At 53.8% G+C, this 27,768-nt stretch overlaps 1 protein-coding gene across 1 annotated transcript in view; it reads right to left on the bottom strand.

The window, feature by feature from the left end:
- Positions 1 to 25,211, bottom strand: part of IQSEC1 (IQ motif and Sec7 domain ArfGEF 1) — a 391,698-nt gene extending 366,487 nt beyond the window's left edge. Inside the window, exon 1 of the mRNA XM_038003508.2 lies at positions 24,659 to 25,211. Within this exon, the coding sequence (XP_037859436.1) occupies positions 24,659 to 24,936 (278 nt within the window). The 5' untranslated portion in view covers positions 24,937 to 25,211. The remainder of the gene's footprint in view (positions 1 to 24,658) is intronic.
- Positions 25,212 to 27,768: the final 2,557 nt, after the last annotated feature.

Below are 27,768 nucleotides of genomic sequence, written 5' to 3'. Positions count from 1 at the left end.
CTAAGTGAAAGAAGGTGACCTGGAGGGAGAAAGGGATGGAGAGGCAGAGCACAGAGGATTTTTTGAGGGGGCAGTAACACTGCTCTGTGTGATGCCACAATGGCAGAACAAGCACGTGGTGAACTATGAACTATGGGTAATAATGATGTGTCAAAGTGGGTTCATCCGTTACAGCAGATGCGCCACACTAATGCAAGATAATAACGGAGGGAACAGGGACAGCGGGAGCATGGGAACTCGCTGTACTTACTGCTCAATTTTTCTGTAAACCTAAAGTGCTCGGGAGGCGGAGCTTGCTGTGAGCCGAGATCCGGCCACTGCACTCCAGCCTGGGCGACAGAGCGAGACTCCGTCTCAAAAAAAAGAATTAAAAATAAATAAATAAATAAATAAAGACTATTAAACAAACAGCGACAAAAACAACAACAACAACAAACTTTTTTAAAAATCTAGAACTCAGAGCCAGGTGTGATGGCTCACACTTGTAATCCTACCACTTTGGAAGGCCGAGATGGGAGGATCACTTGAGCCTAGGACCAGCCTGGGCAACACAGTGAGATCGCATCTCTGCAAAAATTGTTTTTAAAAATTAGCCGGACATGGTGGTATGTGCCTGTAGTCCCAGCCACTCAGGAGGCTGAGGTGGGAGGATCACCTGAGCCCAGGAAGTCGAGGCTGCAGTGAGCTATGACTCTGCCACTGCACTCCAGCCTGGGCAACAGAGTGAGATCCTGAAAATAAAGATTAATTAAATAAATAAGTAACAATAAAAATAAATCTAGAATCCAAAGAAGAGAATGGAATGCAGCCAGTGAGGTGCACAACCAGTCGGGAAAAAGCAACATCTCACACTGCGAATCGCACCCACTCACCCCGCTCCCCACCGCACAGGGGCTGGCACTAGCACCCTCCAGGAACCTAGGAAGCACCAGGATTCCACAGCGTCACCAACTCCACCTGGGAGTCTGGCAGGTGTTGCCTCAAAATGGCCCCCAAATCTGGGCTCTGCCACCTCCACCCCCTTCCCTGGCCTAAGACCCACCATCTTTCCCCTGGGCCTCAGCACAGCCCCTGCCTTCTTTCCCTATAGTTTATCTCACACCATGGCCAGAGAGGTCTCTCAACACGATAAACCGGCCCTGTCACCCAAGCTCAAATCTTCCCAATGCTTCCCCACAGCAGCCAGAAAAAAATCCCAACCGCCCCCATGGCCCATGTGGGCCACACTGCTCCACCTCCACCACCCTCCGCCACGCAGGCCCTGCGACAGGACAGTTTCCACTGGAACAGGACCTGGACAAGAGGAAGTGCTCTGTAAATAGTTGAAGGATGTTCTAATGAATGAACAAACCCACAATGCACTGCACAAATGTTATCATCTGTATTCTCTAAGTGCGGAGACCAAGGCACAGCCCGAGGTCACCTAGCCTGTGAGCAGCGTCAGGGTAATTGACTGCTGGCCTGCACTAAGCCCAGTGCCGTATTCTCCCCTGCACCCCGTCAAAACAGTGGTGGTGAGATGGCACTGCCATCGCAGGCCATGTCCTCATTTCCAGAGGCCCAGCCTCCAAATCAGGGAAATACAGCTGACTCCCCAAGGCCTTCGAGGTGGGCTGATGGATGGAGTGTTTAAGCCATAACTGTTTTCACTAAGTGTTCATTAACTTGATGATTGCAGAAGACCCACTAGGCTGTTCTGCTGCCATTCAAAACCGGCAGCTCCACAACCATCTCCTCGGGTCCATGGGGTCTCCCACCCACCTCCTTTCTTCTGGCCCTCCTGTGGGAGTCTCCAATGCTTACCTCCACCTGCTTCCACCTCTGGTCATCCATAGATGCCACAAGGGGATGCAAGCCATGCAGCCAGTGACACCCAAGAAAAGGTCAACGGGGCTTGCTTATTGTGGCGCTCAGCGGGAGACGTTTCTACCATATACAGTTATTAATGACTTTATTTATATACCAATATTTAGTTCTGCTTGCAATTAAGCAGATCTGCTTTCAAAATATGACTAATTAGAACAGTCGTGCTGGCAGGGAGATTCTGCAAGGAATCACATCATTCTAGCAAAAGTTGTGCCTGCCAGAGGCAAAACCAGGTGCTGGATCTCAGGAAGCAGCCTTGGCCCACCATGCCTGGAGGACATGCCTTGCGGGGCTGGAGGAGGAGGGGAAGGAGGGAGGAGGGAGAGAAAAGAGAGTAGGGGAGACAGAAAAGAGAGATGAAAGCGGGGAGGAGGAAGGGAAGAGGGGGGAGGGAAGGAAAGTTGCAACCCTCAAGCCCAGAGGCTTAATTTGTATGATGCTAGTTAACAATGTTCTCTGGCCTGACATTTGCTGCTGCTTGGAAGCCAACCAGAAAGATACAGGGCTGCCTAATTCCCAGGTTGACATTTCGAAGGGAGCCAGATAAGGGGTACCTATGCAGTGATGCAGAAACGCAGATCAATACACGACGGGCTGATGTGCAACACTCCCATTAATCCCTGAATGGCTTCTGTCCTCACGATACTCTCACTTATTTCTGTCCAGTAGGGGCATGATTTTCTCATCTTTCACTGAGTGACAATTTGTGGTCAAAACAGGTGCATCTGGCAAAGGCAGCCAAAGCCCACGTTCCTAAGAGGATCTGTGAAAGTCTTGGCGTTCCAGGCTGCCTGAGAAGCAGCGCCCCTCACCAGTGCCTGAGTCTACGATCAAGGCCTGACCTGCCACTGCCTCTTCTGACTCCAGCTCTGTGCCAGGCACTATGCAGGGACTGAGGACACAGAGACCCCATTGACCCAGAAGCTGACCTTGGTGCCGGCCCCTCGGTCATCCTGGCAGGGTGCACGGGACATGGAAGGAGAAAGTCACATTGCCCTGGGGCCTGGGAGACAGGCCCAGCCAAGGAGGCTAAAAGCTTTCAAGGTTCGAAGGAACAGGAGGGTGGAAGGGGTCCTCTGAGATGAGCAAGGCACATGGTGCATGTAAGCAGTCCCCAGTACTGGGCGGTGCAGAGGCCGCCCAGCCCCCAGAGCAGAGACTGGTGGAAATGAGGCGTTGAGAGGTGTGGGGACTGGGGACGGTCAAGGTTTTCCCTGACCGACGGCCTCAAGCTGCACCCATCACTCTCTCCCTGCCTCCCTGACCTATTTGATCTCCCTGTCTGGCATCCACTCTACCCAATGGTCCAATCCACACTAAGCTGCCCTGCCCATCTCTTTGTGGCCAGGTCTATCACCAGAGTGGAGGCTGGACAGGGCCCAGGCCACAGCACAGAGTCGGGCAGTCAGAACACCCAAGTATGGGCTGCGTGCGTAAGGCAGTGAGGAACAAAGATTTCAAACCTATCTGCGGTCCACGGGAGGCCTAGTCTCAAAGCCCCCCGAGGCTCGGCAGGACCCTGAGGGAAGGAAGCTGGGGTCCTCCCACAGAGGGGTCCTCCAGAGGTGGGCAGGGCTTTCTTTGTTTTCAAGGCAAGCTGGAAGTCTGAGGTTTCATGTAAAATCACTGGATTTGTAAATACTGGCAACTAATTCAAGTTCGTAAAATAGATGATCTGTCAGCTGGGTGTGGCCCAAGGAACCCAGTTTGCCAACTCAGAGGGAAAGGAGAGCGAGGGACAGATTTTTCAGAGAAGAAGCCATGGCACTTATTTGTATATAGAAAGATCAGCCTTGGCCAGGCGCGGTGGCTCAAGCCTGTAATCCCAGCACTTTGGGAGGCTGAGACGGGTGGATCACGAGGTCAGGAGATCGAGACCATCCTGGCTAACCCGGTGAAACCCCGTCTCTACTAAAAAATACAAAAAACTAGCCGGGCGAGGTGGTGGGCACTTGTAGTCCCAGCTACTTGGGAGGCTGAGGCAGGAGAATGGCGTGAACCCGGGAGGCGGAGCTTGCAGTGAGCTGAGATCCGGCCACTGTACTCCAGCCTGGGCAACAGAGCGAGACTCCGTCTCAAAAAAAAAAAAGAAAGATCAGCCTGACTAGCTATAGCGGACACTGGGGAGGCCACCCAGGCGCTCTCCAGGACCCGTTCCCTGTTCCCGCCTGCCAGGAGTGCTGGCTGCTAAGGGCTCCCAGCTGAGTACCACTTGGGGACTGTCCTTGGCTAAGGTCATGCCTCCCTCCCCCAGGGGCCACACACAATGTCCAGTCGATGTGGAGGGAAAAAGGGCAGTGCCCTGGCCTTGATTAGGGACATCCCCTCAGAGCCTTCCCAGCTCCAGAGCTCTGGTGGCATTGGCTATAGGAGGCCTCTGCAGAGACCATGCCATGCCCCCCAATGCCCCCTCTACCCACCCAGCCCCTCGCATGAGTGTTGTGCCCGAGAGCTCCCAGTGAATCCCCTTTCACACAAATCCCATCTTAGAGCCTGTTCCCAGGGAACTCAACTCAAGACAGCGAGCAAAGCCCCAAATCTCCAGAATCATGTCCTCTGCCATCTGCCCGATCTCCCATCTCCCCCATCCCCCAACCCTGTCATCACATGTGCTGCAAGGAGCTGGTGATCATGCATCTGTCCCCTGAGCTCCAGGGGCAGAGCCAGGGATGCATGGTCCCCAAGAGCTTACAGAGTTGAAGCCTCACCCCAAAATTCCCAATAAATCTCCCCTTGACAACATACCCGTGAAATTCACCCATGTAATTCACAGTTCAGTTCCTTCCATAATTTATGGCACTCAATGCTACAAGCCTTGTTAGGCATGACCCTGGGTGGCTGCGTCCCTAGCAGGTGAGTCAGAAGCCAGTGTAAAAATGCCGTGCTCTAGGATTTTATGGATTTGTAAAATATCTGGCCAGTTTTTTCTTAGGCAACTTTCATAAATCAGTACACTTGACATCTTGGGAAAATCAGCAGCTCCTGTAAAAGCGTGAAGCCATTTTTGTACTCACTGCTGTAAACTCAGGCAACAGGAATAAGCACCTTTTCCTGTGGCTGTAAAGCCAGGCCTGGAGCAGGCCAGCTCCCTGGTGTGCTGGACGCTCAAGAGTCACGAGCCCCTGGACCTGAGCCACACTTCCTCAGGTGACCGGGGTCAGTCCTGAGAGGACAACACAAGCCATAACAACTAACCACATACTATGCACTGGGCTCTGTGCACTCAAAACTTTCATGTCTTCATCCTCAGCAGGATGAAGACCTTTCCTCAAAAATAAATAAATAAATACATAATGAAAAATGTTTCCAAAAAAGGAGGTGAGGGAGCAAACCCGTCCCTCTTGGGGTAAGAGCCCGGCACACTGGAGGGGCCTGTGGCTATCCTGAAACCATTCCTGTCTTTACCCACCATTCCACTGCCCCAGTTTCCTGCTCTGTAAAATGCAGATAGTAACACCTGCCTTGGGGGTTATGCGGGGACGGAGTTCATAGAGCTAGAAGGACCTGCCACATCACCCCAACACCCAGCAACCTCATTTCCAGGTATGTTCCCCCAAAAGAACTGAAAGCAGGGTCCTGAAGAAGTATTGGCACACCCAGCGCGCATGGCTTCATTCACAATGGCCAAAAGGCGGAAACACCCGACCGTGCCGCAACAGATGACCGGATAAACAAATGTGGTCTGTCCACACGATGGAAGGCCACTCGGCCTTAAAAAGGAAGGAAATTCTGATCCATGCTGGAACATGGGTGAACTCTGAGGACATTGTGCTGAGTGAATAAGCCACTCACAAAAGGCCAAATAATGCAGGACTCTCCTTGTGTGGAGTCCCTAGAGCAGCACAGTTCACAGACACAGAAGGGGGCTGGGGGAGGGGAGTGGGAGGAAATGTTTAGCGGGGGCAGCATTTCGGTGTGGGAGGATGAAGAGTTCTGGAGCTGGGTGGTGAACACAGTTGCACAGCAATGTGAATGTTCCCAGCACTTCGGGAGGCCAAGGTGGACAGATCACTTGGGGCCCCACTTTTTTTTTTTAAGTAGGTACTCACCCAGTGCCCTGTCCCTGCCAGCCTCCTCCTTGCCCTAAGGCTGGAGTGGAGCCTGGAGCGCAGGGCTGGGCGCACACTTGCTGGTGACCTCGGCCAATCTCTCAGCCCCTCTGAGCCGCAGTTCCCTGAGCTGAAGTCGTGGACAAGAAAGTCTCCTGGCCCAGTCAGTCTCTGGATTTGCATCCTTGTCCCTGCGCTTGTCTGCCTGGGAGTCCAGCGTGCACAAGCCAGCACCACACAGGCTTTGCACAGAATCGTCAAGATCAAAAGATTTGCTGGAGTGGATATAAATAGCCCTAAAGCTCCTGGCCTGGGCTTTTGAGCCGGGTGGCGCCGGCCAGGCCACTGACCCCAGCCAGCCTGGCTGGAAAGTCCTCTTCCCTGGAGTGGCTGCTCCGCCAAGTGCAGCCTCCTGTGTTCTCCCAGCCTCCAGTTCAGGCTTTGTGTCTCCCTCCTGCCACACTGTCTGTCACAACTTCTCTCCAAACTCAAACTGGTTTTCCAGTCCAGGCAGATTCACCAGGCCCTGCCCTGCCCATGGAAAGCATCTGGCTGCTGTGATACCCACGGGAGGCCAAGGACTCTAAGGAGACCAGAGGCAGTGCGACACACATGGTAAAAACATGCCCCCCTGCCTGCTCTCCTGGGTCTCAGTCTTGTGTTCGCCTGGGTTCCTATACTAATTCTCATCTGTCTCAAAGTCAACCTGCATGGGATATCATCTTCAAAATGTAGCATTTTCTGACAGGTGCCCAGCACCCCCTCCTCCCCTCACCAAACCTCCTTCCCTCCCTCCCTCCAGCTCCCTCTCACCACGTGGCACCCCTGGGGAACTGGTTTAGCATCTCCGGGCTCTAGCATCACTCTGCAGGAAGGCTGGCACTGAGGGCGGGCCTTGCAAGCTTGCGAAGCAAATGAATGGGTGAATGAATCAATCACTAATTCAACAAGCAGGAGGAGGAAGGAGGAGAGGGCAGGAGGGTCTTCTGACAAACACATACAGTCTCTGCCTCTCTGGGGGGACTGTCACCCAGTCTACTTCCCTCTCACTCTGTCTCTCTGGTTCTCTCTCCCCTCTTCTCTCTTTCTTTCTGTTTGTCTATCCCTATCTCTGTCCCTCTCTCTGTCTCTCTCTCTCTATCACTGTGTCTCTCCTTCTCTCTCTGTTTGTGTCTCTCTGTGTCTCCCTCTGTCTCTCTGTATCTCTGTCTGTCTGTCTCTGTATCTCTCTTTCTCTCTCAGCAGCATGGCTGGGCACAGAAGGATAAGAAGGTGGGAGCTGCAGCCCTGATACCCCTTCTTCCCCTGGAAAGCAGAGGAGCACCATTTCCAGCCCCTGAGAAGTGACCCGGGTCCAAAAGGTCTGGCCATGTGTCCCCCCAACCTGTCCAAGTGAATCAAGTCTTGCCTCCTCCTCAGCCCATGCAGGGCAGCCTCACTGGCCCATAGGCTCTTCCCCTGCGAGATCCCTGCCGGCCCCACCACAGCTAGATGCTGCCCTAACTGTGACGAGACACCCAGCATCCCCTAGGATCAGGGCCCAGCCCTCGGCAGAGCCTCTGCCTGTGCACCGGCACTGCGTGAAGCACCCAGCCCTCATCTGCTAAGTGGCTCAATTCACCATCCCAACACTTGGGCTCCAGGAGGACCCACCTCTACCCCCACTCCCTCAAACTCTGAGGCCTCAGGCTCCCAGAGATGAAGCACAGTCGAAAAATCACTCTGGAGATAACATTAGGGTCAGGATCAACAAAGAGAGACCAAAAACAAATACACGCAGACTGAAACCCATGGTTTCTTCTCTCATGCAGGAGTGTGGCAGTGGGCAGTCCAGGCTGTGTGGGACAGTTCCTCCAGGTTACCAGGTTACAGGCTTCCCCAGACTCACAGCCCCCTCATCCCTCTGGTGCAGCCACTGTCCTCACAATCCAAAGTGGCTGCCTAAGCCCCAGCCATCACATGCTCATTCCAGCCAACAAGACACAGAGCAAGGGTCAAAGGACACAACACTCCTTTCTCAAGGTACTTTCTGGAAGTGGCACAGCACACTATTGCTTACCTCCTACTGGCTACCACAGAGGCACATAGCCACATGTAACCACTAGAGAGGCTGAGAAGGGCAGTCTTTATTCTGCTGTATGGGCATTTAAAAAAAAAAAAAAAGACACCTTATTGCAAAAAAAAAAAAAAAAAAAAAAAAAAAGGAAATCAGGTAACTGGAAGCAGCAATCTCAGCCACACATCCCATGCCTATCTAGCACAGGGCTCCCTCTCACCTCTGAGACTCCTGCTGTTACTTTCCCTACACCTGAAATGATCATGACAGAGGTCCACTACGGAGCGAGTACTCCCACACCCCCAGCACTGGCTAGGCCTTGTCTGAGGGAGGCACTGTTCTTGCACCCATTTTCAGGATGAGGAAACACTCCCCCACAGCTCAGAATGGAGCCAGTATCCAAACCCAGACTGCATGCACCCACCACCTCCACGATTTTGTCTTAATCAAACTGCACTTGGCATATTGTGGCAGGAGAGATGACAGTGTTCAATCTCAATGCCATAGCCCTTGGACTCCACGTGGCATCAAGCAGCCTGAGACACAGCTTTCCCTGGAGTCTCAAAAGTATGGAAAATGCCCAAGGAGCACAGGTCTAACTAGCCCAAACGCCAGCCTCTTACTGGTCAAGTTCAGCCTGCAGTGCGGCCGGGCAGCGGGAAGCCCACAGGCCCCTGAGGCCCAGACCCTGGGCAGGGACTTTCTCATTAAACCAGGAGGCTCAGGGAAGCCCACACAGCGTGCACAGAGCAGCAGCCAGCAGCTCCCATGATGGGGAGGAAGCAGGTTTTTTTTTTTTTTTTTTTTTTTTTTTTCAGTAAAATCAAGCAAAGGAGAACTATTCAGGGAGAAATACAGAAAACTGCTGAAGCTGTCACCTTAAGAAGAAACCAAAAGCCAACCCTCTCCAAGGTAGGCACAGGGAGACCCACATGCTGAATCCCCAGGGTCTCTGAAGGAGAGCACAAAAGTGGAGGCCAGGACAATTACGGGCTCACTGTCCTTCCTAATAACCCTCACTGCCTCCTCCAGCCCAGGCGGTCCTTCAGCAAGCTCTTATCTCAGCCACCCAAACAGGGGGTGCTCTAGGGGTGTATCTGCTCCCCCACCAGGCTGTGAAGTGGACGGCAGGAATGCCCTGGGCCCTGGATGCACCCCTGACCCCTGGCTGCACCCCTAACCCCTGCACACGTCTGCACACAAGAGGCTCCATAACCGCTTACTCTATTGGACCTTGCTGTGCTCTGAATGTCTGTGTCCTCCCCACCAAGTTCATGTGTTGAAATCCTCATCTCCAAGGTGACGGTGTTGGGAGGCAGGGCCTCTGGGAGGTGATGAGGTCATGAGGGCAGAGCCCTCCTGATTGGGATAAGTGCTTTATAGAAGAGGCCCAGAAAGCTCCTTGCCTCTCCAACCATGTGAGGACAGCGAGAAGGCACCATCTATAAACGAAAGTAAGGCCCTTGAAAGACACTGAACCTGCCGGCACCTTGACCTTGGACTCCCCAGCCTCCAGAACCGTGAGAAATAAGTGTCTATTGTTTGTAAGCCACACAGTTTATGGCATTTGTTATGGCAGCCTGAATGGCTGAGGACAGACCTGGTACCAGTTCAGTGGAGATAAAAGAAACTACATTTTACAATAAAAACAATCCACACAAAGAAGAAAGGCTGACATTCTGATGAAATAAAAGCCGCGTTTTCCATCCCTCTGGTCGCCTTCAGTCAAAGAGGACTGGATTTTTGGCATCTGATGAATGAAAATCTGGAAAAACAGAGATTAAACAAGTCCCCCCCAGCCCTGTGCCCTTCTGGGGCCAGAGTCAGCAAATTACTTAAACAAGAGGGCTGTGCCCCCTTCAACCAGCTCTCCTCCAGATCCACCTATATCCTCTCTCAGCCTGGAGCGTTCACATTTGTGGGGACGAAAAAGAAGGGGCTTGGTGAGTCCTGTCCATGAGGGACAAGCATCACACCACTACTAGCAGGATCACCCTTTGCAGAAACCATAGAAACACAGAGGCCAGGTCCTGTCACTGCCAATGCACAGCCCTGAGCAGAGCCCAAGAGCTCGGCCAGAGGAGGGCAACAGGGCCACCAGACACGGAGCAGGATGCCAAAAGCACTGGTTTGGGAGTCCCACAGACCAGGCCCATGTCTGGCCCTTGCCACTTACCAGCTGTACAACCCCAGGCAAGGGCTTCACTTCTTTGAGCCTCAGTTTTCTCATCTTCAGAATGGGGATGTACAGATAAAAAAGAACCAGCTAGCACACAGTAGGCACTTAATACATACTTACTTCAGCCCATCTCACAGAACAGACCCTTATGCCAGGAAAGCTGCTGTCTCCAGGAGAGAGCAGTGAAAACTCAGCTGTGGTCCAGGCCACTGACACTAGACTTTCTGATGAGGCTCCCCTGTCAGAAGCATTGAGCAAGATCCCCACCATGAACCTGTGTCTTTGTAAGTCATGTGCAGATGAGACTGCACTGATGTCACAAATATCCATAAAAGGGCCCACCAAAAAGATGTTTAAGGAGTAAATTAAATAATAAGTGCAAATATACAATCTTTTTTTTATTTTTGAGACAGAGTCTCACTCTATCACCCAGGCTGGAGTGCAGTGGTGCAATCTCAGCTCACTGCAAGCTCCGCCTCCCGAGTTCACGCCATTCTCCTGCCTCAGCCTCCCGAGTAGCTGGGACTACAGGCGCCCATCACCACGCCCGGCTAATTTTTTTGTATTTTTGAGTGGAGACGGGGTTTCACTGTGTTAGCCAGGATGGTCTTGATCTCCTAACCTCACGATCTGCCCACCTTGGCCTCCCAAAGTGCTGGGATTACAGGTGTGAGCTGCCACGCCCGGCCTGCAGACACAATCTTAATTGTACATGTTTTCCCTGCACCTCAAAAAATCGAGTCCTTTGCCCCTAGGGGTGTGTGCATTCCAATCTGGAGACCCTTGTCCATGTAACAATCATCGATTCATTCAAAATATGTCATTTTAAATTTGGGCAGTTTTGCAGGAGGGCTTCCAAAGATGAGCAAGGGGTGTGGCTGCCACCTGCCCCAGAGAGGGAAGATGCAAGCCCCCAGGCCCCCAGTGGTAACAAGACAGGAAGTCTGCAGAGGGACTACGGCTACAGGAATAAATATAATCAACATAAAGAGAAGACATTTATTCTAACACGTGTCAGCACCATGAAAGGTTCTGAGATCAGAGTCAGTCCTCAGGGGACATGCGGGGTTTCAAAAGGCAAGAACAGAGATGTGGGCTGGGTATTCCAGGCAGCGGGAACAGCACGAGGTGTGAAAACGGCAGGCATCTGGAGCAAGCTGCAGTGTAGGGAGTTGGGGTTAGGCAACCAGCAGGCACTTGGCCACCGGCTTAGGGCACCCTCGTCAGCAAGAGAGGAACTCAGGCCAACACTCCTGCCCTCAGGGCAGGACGACAGCCAGGTAGGAGCAAGGTTGCTTGGGTGTCCTTAGTGCCCAGGGAGAAGGTGGGACTGAGAAGGCAGTGCTCTCAGTGACTGCAGCCATCCAAATCGCACTGCAGTGATGATTTTCTCCAGATCCCCTTTCCCTCTTTGGATGTTTTGGCTGCTTCTCCATATGGCAGGAGTTAAAAATACAGCTTGGAGTGAGGGGGACGCAGACAAGAACGGGCAAGCATTCCCTGAGTGACTGGGCTGGGAAGCCCAGCCTACTCCCGTCCCCCACCCAGGGCACAGGTCAGGTCCCTGCCCAGGAAGCATCCTCAGTGCCCAAGCCAGGTTGTCGGGGGCGGGGTACTGGCCTCCTGATGAGCTGCACTAGAGGATGAGAATGCCGCAGACACAGCCACCCCTAAAAGTGATTCTCCACAGACAGGTCAGCTCAGCAGGGCAGGACAGCGGCCACATTCCAAGCCCGCCTGTGGGCAGGCCACTCTGAAACTTCTGCAACCTTGGCAAGGAGAAGTGATAGAGCCCAGTCTAAGCAAACCAAATGTTGGAGATTAAGGACCTCTGCAAATTGTCCCTCCTTCTCCCAGGGAGGGTAGAGGCCAATTCATCTGCCTTTGAATTTGGACTGGCCTTGTGATCCGCATGAACAATAAGATGTGGCAGAAGTACACCTGGGACTCCAGAGGTCCAATCACAAGAAGCCTCACATCTCCCACACAGGCGTTTTAGAACACTGGCTCTGGGGGCCCCTAGGCCACCAGGCTGGAGAAGCCACATGTGGATACTCTGGTGGCAGTCCCAGCTAAGCCCACCTCCCAGACACCTCCACAAGGTGCCAGATGTGTGAGTGAAGTTGTTTTGGATCCCCTAAGATCAGCCCATCATGCAGCTGAATACCACTGAGTATTCCATTAAAAACATAGGGAACAGAAGAACCACCCAGCCAAGCACTGCCCAACCTCTGATCTGCAAAATGAGATATAATAAAATGGTGGTTTTTTTAAAACTAAATGTTTAATTAATTTGTTACAGGCCAACAAATAACCTTTACGGCGACTGAATGATGGATTAATTGACTTGCTGATTCATTCATTCAATACATATTCATTAAAACCTACCCTGAGGCAGGATCCCTTAAAGAAATAGCAGAGACAAATAATTCACTCTCCTTGTCCTCAGGAAGCTTCTGGGCTGGTTCCTTGGTGCCTACCCAGTTTGTGATGAGTCCGCACCTGTGTTTGCCAGCTTTTTTCTCTGGGGCCTGCCACTTTCTGGGCTTCACTGTCAACATTCCCTGTCTAGATCCTGCCCCTGTCTTTATTCTCTCTGGGTGAGGATAAATTCATGTGGGATGTTCTGCCCCTAGAACAAGTTTTATCGTGCTCTAAAAGGTCCTCTATATACTAAAATAAACAAGGGGATTAAAATATTACACTAGAAAAATAGTTACAAAAGAAGGTAATAATGGAGGAATACAGGAAGAAAAAATATATAAGATGCAGAAAATAAACGACAAAATTGTTTATGTAAATCTCGCCTTATCAATAATTATATTAAATGTAGATTAAACACTCAAATCAAAAGACAAAGACTGGTAGAATGGATAACAAAAAACATAATATAACTACATTCTGTCTACCAGAGATTCACTCTAGATTCAAAAACACAAATAGGTTGAAAATGAAAAGATGGAAAAAGATATACAAATGGTAACCAAAATGAGTTAAAGTAGCTGTAACTAAAATCAGATAAAATAAACTTTAAGATATACATTGTTACTAGGGACCAAGAAGGACATTTCATAATGATAAAAGGGACAATCCATTAAGAAGACACAACAATACGCTGGGTGTGGTAGCTCATGCCTGTAATCCCAGCACTTTGGAAGGCTGAGATGGGCGGATCACAAGGTCAGCAGATCAAGACCACCCTGGATAACACGGTGAAACTCCATCTCTACTAAAAATATAAAAAATTAGCCAGACGTGGTGGTGGGTGCCTGTAGTCCCAGCTACTCGGGAGGCTGAGGCAGGAGAATGGCGTGAACCCAGGAGGCAGAGCTTGCAGTGAGCCGAGATGGCGCCACTGTACTCCAGCCTGGGCGACAGAGCAAGACTCTGTCTCAAAAAAAAAAAAAAAAAAAAAAAAAAAGAAGACACAACAATAATAACCATATGTGCACTCAACGACAGAACCCCAAAATACATGAAGTATTTAAACTGACAGAAATGAACGAAAAAAGAGACAATTAAAGAATAATAATTGGAGGCTGGGTGCAGTAGCTCATGCCTGTAATTCCAGAACTTTGGGAGGCCAAGGTGGAAGGATCAGTTTAAGTCAGGAGTTCAAGACCAGCCTGGGCAACAGAGCGAGACCCTATCTCTACAAAAATGTTAAATATCAGCTGGGCATGGTGGTGCACACCTGTAGTCTCAGCTACTCATGAGGCTGATGGGGAGGATTGCTTGAGCCCAGGAGTTTGAGGTTACAGTGAGCTCTGATTGCACCATTGCACTCCAACCTGGATGACAGAGCAAGACCCTTTCTCAAAAAAAAACTATAATTAAATCAAAATAGGAATTAACAAATAAGAATAATAATAGAGACATCAATACCTCACTTTCAATAATAAACAGAGCAGGTAGGCAGACCAACAAGGAAATATAAGACACAAACAAGACTACAAACCAACTAGGCCTATCAAACATGTACAAAACAGTTCACCCAACAGCAGAAAACATTCCTCTCAAATGTACATGGAACATTCTCCAGGACAGACTGCATCTCAGACCCTAAAATGGGTCTCAACAAATTTAAAAGGACTCAAATCACACAAAGTATGTTCTCTGAACAAAACGGACCGAAACTAACAGTTCCCTAAAAATGTCTAGATGACAGCTCTGATAGGGATAGGCTTGGCTGATCCTTGCTCATACCACAACCTTCCCAACCACCCTTGCTTTGTTTTGCCTCAGTTCCCCCACATACACAACGGAGATAATAATGCTCCCCACTTCACAGAATTGTGGCAAGTGCTTACAATAAATAGCCAGTCATCAAGGTTACTATTATAGCTCATCAACAATGGAGGGGTGGCAGAAACCCCTCACATTCCATCCCTAGGTGAGGGGCATTCATTCGTACAATGTTACACTTTCAAGACACCTTTGTTCCCATTATTTGATGTGGTCCATCACAGCCCTGCAGGATCATCTGGTGAAAGGGAAAGCTGGTGGTGGTGAAGCCCCAGCACTGGGGCATCTGTTGAGTCCTTAGCCCAGAGACACTCACAGTAGGTGCCAGGGAGGGCAAGCCGGCCAACCTATGGGTGAGGGTCAAAGGGGATGGTCAGAGTCACCCCGCACACCCCTTTTAGGTGGCGGATTTTTACACATCTCGAAGTCTGGGAACTGCTGAACTGGGTAAAAGTAAAGCCTCGCAGAAACTAAAGGCAGAGATGTGAGCACGTCGTAGGTTGTGGGAGGCAGATGGAACTTTCCAGGTTCCTCCTTTTTTGTGGGGAGGCCTCAATTCAATTTAATAAAATTAAGACTCCACAACTTTAAAACAGTCAAGAGGCTGCAGCGTTAAAGGGATTGAGATAACACATCGTACAAACGGTTGGATTCAAAATCAGCAGCACTAACTATGCAGAGAAGTGGATAGATAAGAGACATGTGCTAAAACCCAAGTCACCTAATTCCAAATTCCATGACTTTCTAAAATAACTTTCCTTCTCAACAGAGAAAGAAGGAACAATAGTGATACAAGTGGCTCTGTGCACATTTACATACATCAAGGATGTAATCCTTGCCACTCCTCCAGCAGGGAGGTTTTATAACCCCATTTTACAGGTGAGGAAGCTGAAGCACAGAGAGGCTCAGCCTTGGGCCAGAGAAGACAGAGAAGACAGGGGGTGTGTGGTGGAGGGAGCTGGGGTTCAGGCTGCTGGCCTGGCCCCAGGTCTGTATCTTGCCTCCTGGCTACCATGCTGCCCAAATACTCCACAGGGAGCCTCACCCAAGCTGTCTAGAAGCCCCGGCCAGCCCAAGGAAAGTGAGCGTCCCTGCTTGGGCTGCTCCTCCCTCAAGGTGAAAGAAGGGGGTGGCCCAGGTGTGGGGAGCCAGAGGCAGAGTACAGGGGTGTCACCGGCCCCCTCGCTTCCTGTTTCAAGAACTTCCCATTTCAAGTACTCCACATTCCAAGAACTGCTGCAGGCAGCCAAGATGGGCACGGCCCCTCCATCTGGAGCCACTCCTCTCTGGTTCCACTCCTCTCTCTCCTTCGCATCTGGACGGGTGATTGTTGGGGGGAAAGACAGGGTGGGGCTGTGTGCCTTCATCCCCAGCCCACGTGTTCCTGCCCACCCCAGCAGCCTCTGCCCAGGCTCCCAGTACCCAGCTCTGCAGCGTCTCCTGAAGCCTCCCTCACCCTGGTACCCATGCCTGCCCCAGGGGCCAGAGATCCTGCCCAGACCTAAGTCCCATCACTTCCTCCTCTGCTCAAAACCCTCCAGGGACTTCTATCTCCCTCAGATCAAAGCCAAAGTCCCCAGTGGGCCCACATGGCCCTGCTGGCTCTGCCTCACCCCTCACCCCTGCCCTGTTTGCCTCCACGCTTCTCTCTCACGCTGTCCCCCTCACTCTGCCCTATGCACACTGGTCCGCTCCCTGTACCTCAACCATGCCGCCAGGCATACTCCCCACTTAGGGCAACCCTAAGAGGGAGATCCAGTTGTCACTGTCCCTATAGCAGAGATGAAAAAACTGAGGCTCAGAGAGGTGCATTTCACATGCCGACGGGGAGAAAGTACAGGCAGACCTCAAAGCTGGGACCCTCCCTCGAGTCCTGTCTCTGGATTTTTCAGGCTACCCCACCAGGTCCCGTTCAGCCTCGGGCTGTTCATGGGCTCTGCAGCCCATCCGTGAATCTCATCCACACACACGCCTGTCCCTGGAAGGGTCCCCAGCACTACCAGACACATGCAAGGACCCTCCTGCCCTGCTGGTCCCAGGACACCCTCTGAGCAGGCCCTGTCTTCTGCCCTTAGCAAGTCGTGCTCCTGCGGTTCCCATGGAGGGGGCGGGCCCAGGCCCCTTGGTTCTCCGCAGGTGTGATGCTCTTCACACAAGTAGTATGCAGAGCAAAGGACATCTAAACCACCACAGGCGCTTCCAGCAAAAGCTGGGGCAAAGCCAAGAGAGGAGGTCCCCATCCCAACCCTCCCCTGCGACCACATGTCCCAAGTGTGTCCTGCATGAATGAAGACGTGAACAGCAGCTTTCTGGGAGCTCAGCAAGTGTTCACCTAAGGGGAGTGGGGAAGTCAGACCAACTCAAGAGAGGAACACCCCGCACTGGCTGCTGAGTGCTGCACAGCTTAGAGGACTCTCCCCGAGCACACTGGCACCCACTGCCCATAGCAGCCCTGCCAGCAGGGTGCAACCACTGTCAGCTGCTTTGCAGAGAAGGAACTTGGGCTGTCTCCAGGTGGGTGACAAAGCTATGTTCATTCTGGCTTCTGAAGCCAAAAATCTGGGGAAGGGACCATGCCACATTTGGAAATGGCCCCCAATGTTTCCAAAACATCTACACCATGCAGTGAACAGTTCTGAAGCAGCCCGGCGTGGTGGTGAACTGCACCGGCCCTGGAGGCAGACAGACCTGGGTGTGAATCCCACCACTGCCACTGGGTGACTGTGGGCAAACCGCTTAACTTCTTTGAGCCTCAGGTTTCATATATGCAAAATGGGATGAGGACAGTTCACACTTGTCACAGGGTTAGAGCATCAACAGAGACAGAGAAGAACGTGCCCAGCATGCAGCACCTAGAACAGGCTCAGTTATTGCTGTGGCCTCATTACAATCAACACATTCTAAGTTCAGGTGCAGAACGACAGGCTCTGATCCATTCCTTTGTGGATCTTGCCTCATCCAAGAGGGAAAGCCGAACACTTCAAAATCAGGATTCAAGCTAGGCCCAGCTTGGAGGGCAAGGGCCAGTCTTGTCCACCAGCCCCCAAAAACTGATATCTAGGTTCTAAGAAAGGCAAGTGCCCTAGGCTGGTCTCACCTGGTCCAGTTGCACTGACCCGTTACAACCAACAACAGCACCGCCCAGCCCCTCACACACCCCAGGCACAGACACACATGCTGCTTCCCCTGCCTTGACACCATCCTCCTCCTCTCTCCTGCTCTTCAAGTCTCAGCTCAAAGGTACCTCCTCCAGGAAGCCTCTGTTGACACCCGTGGGTGGTCACTGGCTTCCTGCTCTGGGGCTGCACACCACTTGGCCCCCTTCCTCCCTGACCTGATCTCTCTGTAATCTTCCATGTACAGGTCTCCATCTCCCATTTGCATGATGCAGGCAGTTGGGGAGCTGCCCTAACCGAGGACAAGCAGCCCAGGAACAGGTGTAAGTAGAAGAGGTGGCGGTCAGGTGCAGCCAGGGCAGGGCCTGGCTCCTGGGCCACAGCAGGTGCCCCACCAATGTGAGCTCCCCATCCACAAGGTTCCAGACACCTCCAAGGATGGAGGGGCATGGAACATAGTAAATATTCCAAAACCTTCATTGCAGAACCCAGGGGGACAGTGTTCTGCCCCATATGGCTCTTGCAACTTTTCTGTATGTTTGAATATTTTTGTAATAAAACACTGAGGGAAAACAATCCTCAAAAGCATTCTTTTTTTTTTTGAGATGGAGTCTCGCTCTGTCACCCAGGCTGGAGTGCAGTGGCGTGATCTCGGCTCACTGCAAGCTCCGCCTCCCAGGTTCACACCATTCTCCTGCCTCAGCCTCCCGAGTAGCTGGGACTACAGGCACCCACCACCTCGCCCGGCTAACTTTTTCTATTTTTAGTAGAGATGGGGTTTCACCGTGTTAGCCAGGATGGTCTTGATCTCCTGACCTCGTGATCTGCCCACCTTGGCCTCCCAAAGTGCTGGGATTACAGGCGTGAGCCACTGCGCCCGGCCTCCTCAAAACCATTACTGATGCCCTGGCTATTCTTCCCCCTGGAGCCACCACCTAATGCCGGGTCACAGGCAACTCCCGTATCTGCTCTCTCTGCACGGAAGAGGCCTTCTCCATTTTCATGGGGAGAGACAGCAACTCAGAGAGGCTGGGGCTGTTACTTGGAAAGTCCAAGCAGCAGGGAAATGGCTGAGGCAGGGCTAGGATCCTACCAGCCTGCTGCAGGGACAGCGCTAACTGCTCAGGAGCCACCTATGGGGGCCTGCGGGATCCCCAGAGCAAGGCCAGGGCCGATGGGCTGGAGAGAGGCGTTGGCAACCTCAAGGCAGCAGCTGTTTCCCGATGAAAACAGAAGCACCCAATGTTTGCCATAACTGGCCCGGTGCATCCTGTTGGAATATCCGCCCCTCGGAGGGCAGCATTCAAACTCCCAGGGCCTTGTTGCCTCAGAGCTTCCGTTTGAGTCACTTGGTTGCAGCCTGGCCCGGGTCTGCCCTAGGCGGGGGCAGAACATTGGAGGCCCCTGAACTCGGACTGCCTCCTGGCCCCACCACAGCCTCTGCTCCATTCCAATTAGGTCAACTCCTTCTCCCCTATTCCAGTTCTTGCAGAACGCCTGGCTGGCCTGTGTTGTTTTTTCTGCTGCTCTGTGGCAATTATACGGCTGACACCCTGACAAGCTCAGAATGGTGCACTTCCCAAGTTAGGCAAAGCGCTGCTCCTTCTTAAAAAAAAAAAACACACACACACAGAAAATAAGACACAAAAGACCGGATCAGCTGTCAAAACAATGTCATAGACAAAACAGCTGAGAAATAGCCACCCAGCTGGCAAAAAATGTTGATGTCCCCAAATGCCTGACTCCGGGCCCCTCCACCGTGACCGACCCCTCTCACTCCTCATAGCACGGCCAAGCCTCCTGATCTCTGCAGGTGCAGCGAGCCTGAATCCAGAAAGGGGAGGCGAAAACCAAACGTCGGAAACAATTAGGTCCCGACTTTATTTCGCACACAGTGCCACTCACTGTCTTCCTCAGCTCGAGCTGGATAAAGAAACATCTCATGGTTTATTTTCCAGGTTGTAAAATAATAATTTGCCCAGTTTGTCAGACGGCTGGGAGAGCTTTGGAGACACACTCCCTCGTCTTTCTGTGGACTCTACCATCTGCTGGAAAATGAGAATTTCTCTCCCCACTCCCTTGGAGTTGAACACATTTTGTCCCATCAGGACAAGTCTCCCAGAGCATGCTGCAGCTCGTTCCTGACTTGGGGACATCCTCCCCAGCACTGGACACAGGATTTATCTTGGCAGGGAGAACAAGAACATTACTGAACCAAAATATGACACAGTATCTCCCTCCGCCCTGCCACCCTTTCTGCCAACTCAGAGATCAGAAAAGAGCCCTCTCGCCTCACTCGGTCTCTCCACAGCCCCCTCCTCTTTGCTAAGAGGGGACAGGAAATCCCACCTAAGTGCCCTCAGACCCCCAGCCCCTGGCCCAGCATTGCTTCCCGGCTACTTTGAAGAACAACACACTTATCGGGGTTCCCGGCAGGACCCTCCTGAGGGTGGCTTCCTGTGTCATCAGCCTGCTGCCCATTAGGACAATCCAGTCTCTGCTTGCTGCCCCCTCATCAGTGGCCACCCCGAGCTTGCCTCTGAACTGACGTGCCACCGTACGGTTAATGTCACCACGAACCCGGGAAGAATACTGGTTTGGTAAATCAACAGAGCCTGAATGCCACTGAAAACCTCCCCCAGAGTGAGTCACCAACTCAGAGCGTCAGAAAAACGTCCTCTCCCAGTGATATGACAGCACTTAAGGGCTGGAGGGGACCAGAAAGTGAGGCAGGACACTCCACTGGGCTTCCCCACCCCCACCCCCAGCCTCCTTAGGCAATGTTTCCTTCTGCCAAGGAACTCTGAAAGATCAAAGGCTGGAAGGGATCATCTCATTAAATCCTTGCCCCCTCTGCACTGCCACCCCACATGACACCAGGAGCCCTGCCTTGGTGACAAGATTGCACACGGCAGGGCGGAAACCTCCTATCTGGGCTTTCTCCAGCTCAAGAGGCCAGGAGTCACCAAGATCCTGGGAGACGGTCTGGCCATTTGACAGCATGAAGGGCAGGTGGTGGGTGGATAAGAGCTGGGGGGGAGGTTGGGCAAGGTGGCTCACGCCTGTAATCCCAGCACTTTGGGAGGCCAAGGCGGGTGGATCACCTGAGGTCAGGAGTTTGAGAGCAGCCTGACCAACATGGTGAAACCCCATCTCTACCAAAAATACAAAAATTAGCTGGGCGTGGTGGTGCCTGTAATCCCAGCTACTCAGGAGGCTGAGGCAGGAGAATTGCTTGAACCCGGGAAGCAGAGTTTCAGTGAGCTGAGATCACACCATTGCACTCCTCTCTGAATGACAGAGCAAGACTCCGTCTTGGCAGGGGGTGGGGGGCAGGGGGCTGGACAGGGAGGCTGAGCCAGACCTGGCTCCACCCCCTAGCCAGATGGGAGAGCTTGGGCAAGGCCATGATTTCTGAGCCTCAGATTCCACATCTGTAAAATGGGAGCAGCAGCTGCACCTGCCTCACAGGAGTGATGAGACAAGGAGATGACCTGACCAAGGCATAGACCGCAAGCAGGGCAGGCACACAGGAAGCCCCTGGTGGATGCAGCCATCGGTCCCATCCCTGCTCCCTGGGATTTGGGTCTGGGTGGTTGTCAATCCACTTGTGCTTGCTGAAGTTCAACTGACTTTCTAAAGGAAAATGCAATGGCCTTAATCGATCCCTCTGGCTTCATCCACTCAACAAATCTTTACTGAGTGCCTATTATGCGTCTGAACCTCTAGTGAGCAGACAGCAATTCCAGAAACAGATCACTAGCATGTAGCCAACCAGACTTTGGATATGAATTCTGATGTCAGGGAAAAAACATAGCCAAATAATCAAAGTAACCACAGGCATCCCATCACTGTATTTTTTCCTGTTATCATCCTGTTTTTCCCAGAGCTGAGAAATTCACGATGGTATTTTTCAGGGAGCGTCAAGGCATGAAAGAGCACTCTCTGAGAAAGTTTAAAGGTTTCTGGACTTGGACACTTCCGGCACATAAAGTCAACCTGCCCACGGACTACATGGGTGAGGCAGTGCCAGGCTAACTGTTGTCCCAGGACTAGGCTGCTCAGTGATCTCTCAATTGCATCTATCCATCCCCCCGCAAGTCACTGCACCTTCTGTCTGTGCAGCGGGCTGGGGGCTCCTGACTCAGGCCAGAGAATCTGGAGGCTGAGTAGGAGGTCAGCCAGGCCTGGCTTAGCCTGGCATGCTCGCCAGACCCTCCCTCACAGGGCCTCTGTGTGCAGGCAGGGGAAAAGGGGACCTCAGTCCCCAGCAGGAAGTCAATCCTGATGCTGTGGCCTTGCATGGCCCTGTCGCCTTGGGAAACCCATGCTCAACCCCCACCTAGCCTCTGGGCAGCCCTCTTCATGGTAACCCATTCCCCTCTCCATGCCTCCTGCACCCGGCTCCAAAGTTCTCACCCCCTGCCTGTACTCAGCTGGCCCAAAAGAAATGACAAACAGGTGGACAATGAAAGAATCTGACCTGCATTAAGCACTTACAGTATACCAGTTTCCTCCATGCCCATCTTTGCTTAATCCTCAAAAAAGTATGGGAGGCAGCTATGATCATTCCTGCTTTGCCTGCATTTCAGAAAACCTGAGGCTAGGAGGGGTAGTGTGACTTGTCCCATGGTCACCAGATGGGAAGTGCAGGGCTGGGCCTGGGACCCGAGTTTGCCCACCCATGTTGGTCTCTCCACACAGAGTTGCTTATTCTCTTCCTCTCCTCTCCATTCTTCCTCTTATGTTTCCAAGCACATTGATAATGAGTCTGCAAACAGCAGGTGCTTAATAAAAGTCCTAAAGCGATTGGTTATCCCATGTTCCTTAGGCATAAATCACCTTGCTCTACAGATGAGCAGTAGGACATGTCCAACCCATGATTTGCAGAGCAGTCCCGGGGGGCCCAGAACCCTATGCATGTGAGCAGGCTGCATGATGCCCCCGTCCCTGTGAGTCTCCTGTGAGAGGAGAATACCCCAGCACTCTCCTTCCCAAAAGACTAGGGAGTGAATCAGATGTACAAAAATGGACCCAGCTGCTCCATCTTGAAGAGAACCCACCCACAGCTCCTGCTCACACCAGGAGTCCCCACAGCCTTGCTGCTCACCCTGGGGCCCGGGCCCAGCAGCAGTGAGTGTCCTAGGAGCTGGCTAGAGATGCAGACTCCGGCCCGCCCCAGACCCACTGGCTTAGCATCTGCATTGTAGCAAGATTCCCAGGCTCCTGGTGTACACGTTCAAGTTTGAGACAGTGGATTGAGGACTGTACTGCCACCCTGCTTTCCCTAAAGGCGATGCTCTCTCTCATAGGCCATGGCTGTGTCTCCACTAAGGGGAAGCCAGGTGGACACAGAGCCAGGGGCTTCTGAAACGAAATCCCAGCCTTCCCATCCTAGCTTCCCCCAACCAGGGGCTGCCTGGATGCAACCCAGATGCCCCACGGCAGGACGGATGTGCTGCCTCTCAGCATCCTCCTGTCCCCTGCGTGGTCACCAGGGGTGACGCTGAGGGGAAAAAGGAAGCCATTCCCCAGGGTGGTGGTGTGAGGCATGTGCCAACCAACATGTCACTGTTTCCTGTGAAAGCAGGGACTCGGGACCTACCCTGGTGCCACCTCCCCAAGCTGCTGAGGACTTTCCTTGGGCAGCCCCAGCTTCTCTTTTCTCCTGGTGTGGGGGAAAGGGCCCGGGCCCCTGTGAGACCAGCTCCAGGAGACCCACAGCTGCTGTGGCAGGACTGAAGAGTGAAGGGAGTCTCAGAGACTCCGGAGGGTCAGGAGTGGGGCCCAGACAGGCAGTGGGCAGGGTCTCTTGCTTCCTCCCAGTGACACCAGTTAGGAGCTATACACACACCCTGCTCCTCCCTCCCCATTCACAGAGAGCAAGCGCCTGCCACACACAGAGCCATGCGCTCACCCACAGCCCGACCCCATCCTCACAATGCTCCTCCAAAGAGCCCCCCAGCCCCACTGGCACCGCCCACAGCCAGCACACCCTCCAGGCAGGGCAGTAAGCAAGGCCTGTCCCATGGCCACAGTCACTGCAGCCCCCCTGGGGTGGGAAACTCGGGTCTCCACGACAGTATTGGGACTCCTGGGAATCAGGAACCACCCCCCATTCTGGGACCACGGCTAACTCCTCCCCCATTTCCACCCTGGAAGGGCCGCCCAGCAGGAAGACTGTCCTTAAGCCCTGACCACGGCCACTCCCCCAACCACACAGTGATTTCTAGTCTTCCCCAAGCCAACTCAGTGTGTGCCCCGGGTGATCCCGAAGACAGAGAAGCAGAGGGGCAGGCAGAGGGCACAAAGCAGCAGAAACCCCGCCCCAGCGGCACCGAAGCCTACCAGCCCCCTTGTCCTGCCCCAGATGGGCGCCCACAGGTCCACAGGGTGAGGCTGCTCCGGGTTTCGACACCCACACCCATGGGAGGCAAACGAAAACCCGGCCGGCGGGCTGCGAGCCGGCAGGGACGCTGGGGTCCAGGCCTGCTGGACAGCCCCGCCCTGTACCTCTCCCTATCCCTCACTTAATCCTGGGTCCGAAATGGCCCCGGGTAATCCCTGGGCGAGGCGGTCGGGAATTAACCCCAGCCTTGAAGTAAGAGACGGAGGCGTCCAGAGAGGAGGGCTCTGCGCGTCCCGGACTGGACACAGCGCAGAGTCCATTCCAGGGACACCGCGACCCGCAAGCGACCCAGGCTCGCTCCAGGGCGGGATTCGCGCGGCCCGCGACCCCTCCCTACCGGTCTTGGGATCTCCGGGTCGGGAGTTCTGGCCCTGCTGCTGCGAGACCTAGATCCGCTCCCCGGACAGACCTCCGCCCGGTGCATCCGAGTTCCAGGGGTCGCCGACTCTGACTCCGCGCTGCAGCGCAGAGCCAGGCCGGCGGGAGCGCTGGGCAGCTCCCTGGAGCCCCTTTCCAGGGAGCACAGTCCCCACCCGAGATCGAGCTCCGGGTCTGGGAGGCGACCCCGCCAGAGAATCCCAGGGAGCCCCTAGGGGTCTGGCTACGGGCGTGGGCGCTCCGGGGCCGGCCACACGCCCTCCCGCACCCGCCCGCCTGCCAGCCAAGCCCCGAGGGAAGCCGCGGGCCCCAAGAAGTTCCCACGCCCCCGGCACGCCCGCCGCCCCGGGCCCCGCTTACTTGTCTCGGCGACCGCCGAGCTCTGGGATGGCGCCGAGCGGCTGCGGGCCGGGGCCGGGACCGGGGCCCGGGTCGGGGCGGCGGGCGCACGCGGCCAGGTGTCGCCGGTGTCGCTCCAGCAGGCCGGCGTTCTCCCGGCTCAGCCGCGCCACTTGGCGCTCCAGCTCCTCGATGCGCCGCCGCCGGCGCGCCAGCAGCTCCTGCTGCGCGGCGACGATCCGGGTCAGCTCCTGCAGGTACTCGGCCGCCTGGCCGGGGGGCTCGGCGGCGCTGGCCATGGCCCCCCGCCCGGAGGCCGGCCGCGCCTCAGGCGAGCGGGCGGCGGGGCGGCGGCGGCGCGGCCATGGCTGCGCGGCGGGGACGGCGGCTCGGCGCGGCGCGGGGCTGCCGCGGCCCCGCCTCGGCTCCCGCCTCCGCCGGCGCCGCCCCCGGGGCCCCCGCGCCTCCTGCTCCCCGCGCCGCCGCGCTCCGCCGCCCGCTGCCCCGCGGACAAGCCGGGGCGGCAGGGCGCGGAGCTGCGGCCGCCGCGGGCAGGCGAGGAGTTTTGCAAAGTGCCGGCCGCGGCGCGGGAAGAGGCTGGGAGGGCGCCGCCTGCTGGGACCGCCCCTGGGTCCCGCGCCCCCGCGCCAGGCGTCGGAGACCGCTCCATCCTTCCGCGGCCGCCTCAGGCGCCCTAAATCAGAAGCGATTCCGTGAAATACATCTCGAATCCAACAGAGGACGATTTTAGGGAAAGTGTAAATAAAAAATAAACAACACACGAGACCATTGGCATTTCTTACTGATCTGAGTCTACTTAAAACACTGGATATGGGCAGGGTGCCATGGCTCACGCCTGTAATCCCAGCACTTTGGGAGACCGAGGCAGGAGGATCGCTTGAGCCCAGGAGTTTGAGACCAGCCTGGGCAAAAGAGCAAGACCCTGGCTCTACAAAAATAACAATAAAATAATAAAATAAAACACTAGGAATGTTTAGTACTTGCAGAAGCAAGACGTTTCCCTGGCCGTCCCTTCCCGGTTGCAACCAGAAGGTGGCCCTGAAGTCTCCATGGTTCTATTTGCTGAGCTGCCAAGGCTCAGGGGCCCAACCTGGCACTCACACTTGGGGGGGGGAACAGACAACCTGTGGAGGGAAGCCCCGCCTCTGCACGGGCGTTGAGATCTGCAGCAATTTGTTTTACCCCTTGGAGCCTACGTTTCCTCAGCCAAAATATTTTCCATTTGTTGATTTTTTTTTTTAACCTTTGCAATTTTCATACACCAAGTTTCTTTGGGGTTAAAACTCACTTTTTTATCTCCTTGACTTGAGCTGGCTTGTTTCTGTAGCTGGCTTATTTCTGTAGTTCCGTTTTCTAGTAAATGCATTTAAGGCTATAAATTCACCTCTGGGTAAAGCTTTAGCTACATCTCTTATGTTTTTAAAGCTGTTATTTACATACGGGAGGCATTGCCTTTGTTACACCAGCTTCACTGACACTTGGTGTTCCATATTCATGTTTGTTGCTATCCCTCCACCCCCAGGAGAGGAGGAGACTGCATAGAGAGAGCTCAGACCCTCCAGGGTCCTCAGGCCTCCTTCGGTGTCCCATCTCGGGTATCCCATGGGCAGGGCCCAGAATGGCAGTGGGGCCATGTACTGGAAACCTCAAGTTCCCCAAGGACTGTTATACGAGGATGAGATCATACGCCCACCACCCTGAATGAAAACTCAACACAACTTTAAACTTGTCCCTCGTTTCTAAGACACGTCCTGTTCTCAAGATTAATGTTATCTTTATAAATCCTATCATTACCTTTTGAAGAACACCATTAGATACCATCCTATTGGTACATGTACAAATCATTTATCATTTTGGTTTATAAATTTAAAATATACCAACATCTTTGCAACTCTATTCTAATATCTCCTCATTTTATAATATCTGAGGAGCTTCCCAAAAAGGGATCCATGTAGCCCAGGCTTCTCACAACCTTATGGGAGGCCTGACCCTGCAGTTGCACACAGGTCTCCGCCAGTGTTTGGGCCTGGAGGGAAGGCAACTCTAAACCCTGGTGCCTGTCGGTGAGGATCACAGCTGATGGACAGAGCTGCAGGGGTTGGGGAAGGAGCAGCCAGGCTCCCCTTCTATGCTCAATGCCTATGTGGAGCCCCCAGCACCCCTTCCAGCTGTTCCCGATTGCAGATGACCCCACATCTCCATCTCTGCACTGCCTCCTTGCTCCCTGAGGCAGGTCACCTTGCCAGTCAGCAGACAGAGCACCCAATGTGTACCAGGCCAGTGTGACACCAGACACCGTAAGGGGAGGAAGCCTCAGGCCTGCCTTTCAGGAGCTTCCAGGCTTGGCCAGGGCAGAAGATGACAACAGGCCAACAAGGTACTGTTCAAGCCTCCAGGCAGGAGCACTGCACCCGAGGCCTGGGCAGGGCCCTGTCCTCCTGGAATTGCCACTCCCCAGGCTCCGAGGCAAGCAGAGAGGTCCTCAGGGCATAGGTGGTGAACACCAGCAGTGGCCTGCCTGGCTCCCTGGATTCCTCCTTAGGTGGTGGGAGTGGGAGCAGGGAGCCCCTCAGGCCTGTCCTCCCCCTCTGCCTCACTCATCTGCCTTGCTTTCCATTCCTGGGACTCAGGGGTGTTCCAGTGACAGCCAGCTCCCTGGAGCTGGAGGTTACAGCGGAGTCTGCCATCAGCAACGGGGCCAAGTCCACCCTCCTTCCCAGCTCACAGGCAAGGGAGGAAAAATGCCTGTCCCCACCAGAGAAGGGAGGCCTCTTCCTCAAAGAGCCTCAGCCAGCCACTCCTTTAGCAAATGTGGCTGAGTATCGACTGTGGCCAGGCTCTGGGCCCCTGCTCTTTAGGAGTTCTCACATGGAGACAGAGAGTGAGCAAGGGGGATGAGCAGGCACAGGCCAGAGCTACCTTACAGGGCCCCACACTCAAGCCCTGTGGTCTCATCCTCCAGCCTCCCTGCTCTGACCCCCGCATGCAGTGAGTTAATCGGCTTCCCACCTGCCTCTGGACTGGACTCAGGGCTCTTGGGCACCCAGGGGTCTCTCCCAGTCTCACCACATGGCCCCGAACATAGGAACACTGATGAGCAGAGGGCAGAT

The sequence above is a fragment of the Chlorocebus sabaeus genome, chromosome 22 (genome assembly GCF_047675955.1).
Source record: "Chlorocebus sabaeus isolate Y175 chromosome 22, mChlSab1.0.hap1, whole genome shotgun sequence".
Lineage (NCBI taxonomy): Eukaryota > Metazoa > Chordata > Mammalia > Primates > Cercopithecidae > Chlorocebus > Chlorocebus sabaeus.
The sequence above is the reverse complement of the archived record's forward strand: the minus strand, read 5'-3'. Positions and strand labels throughout refer to the sequence as shown.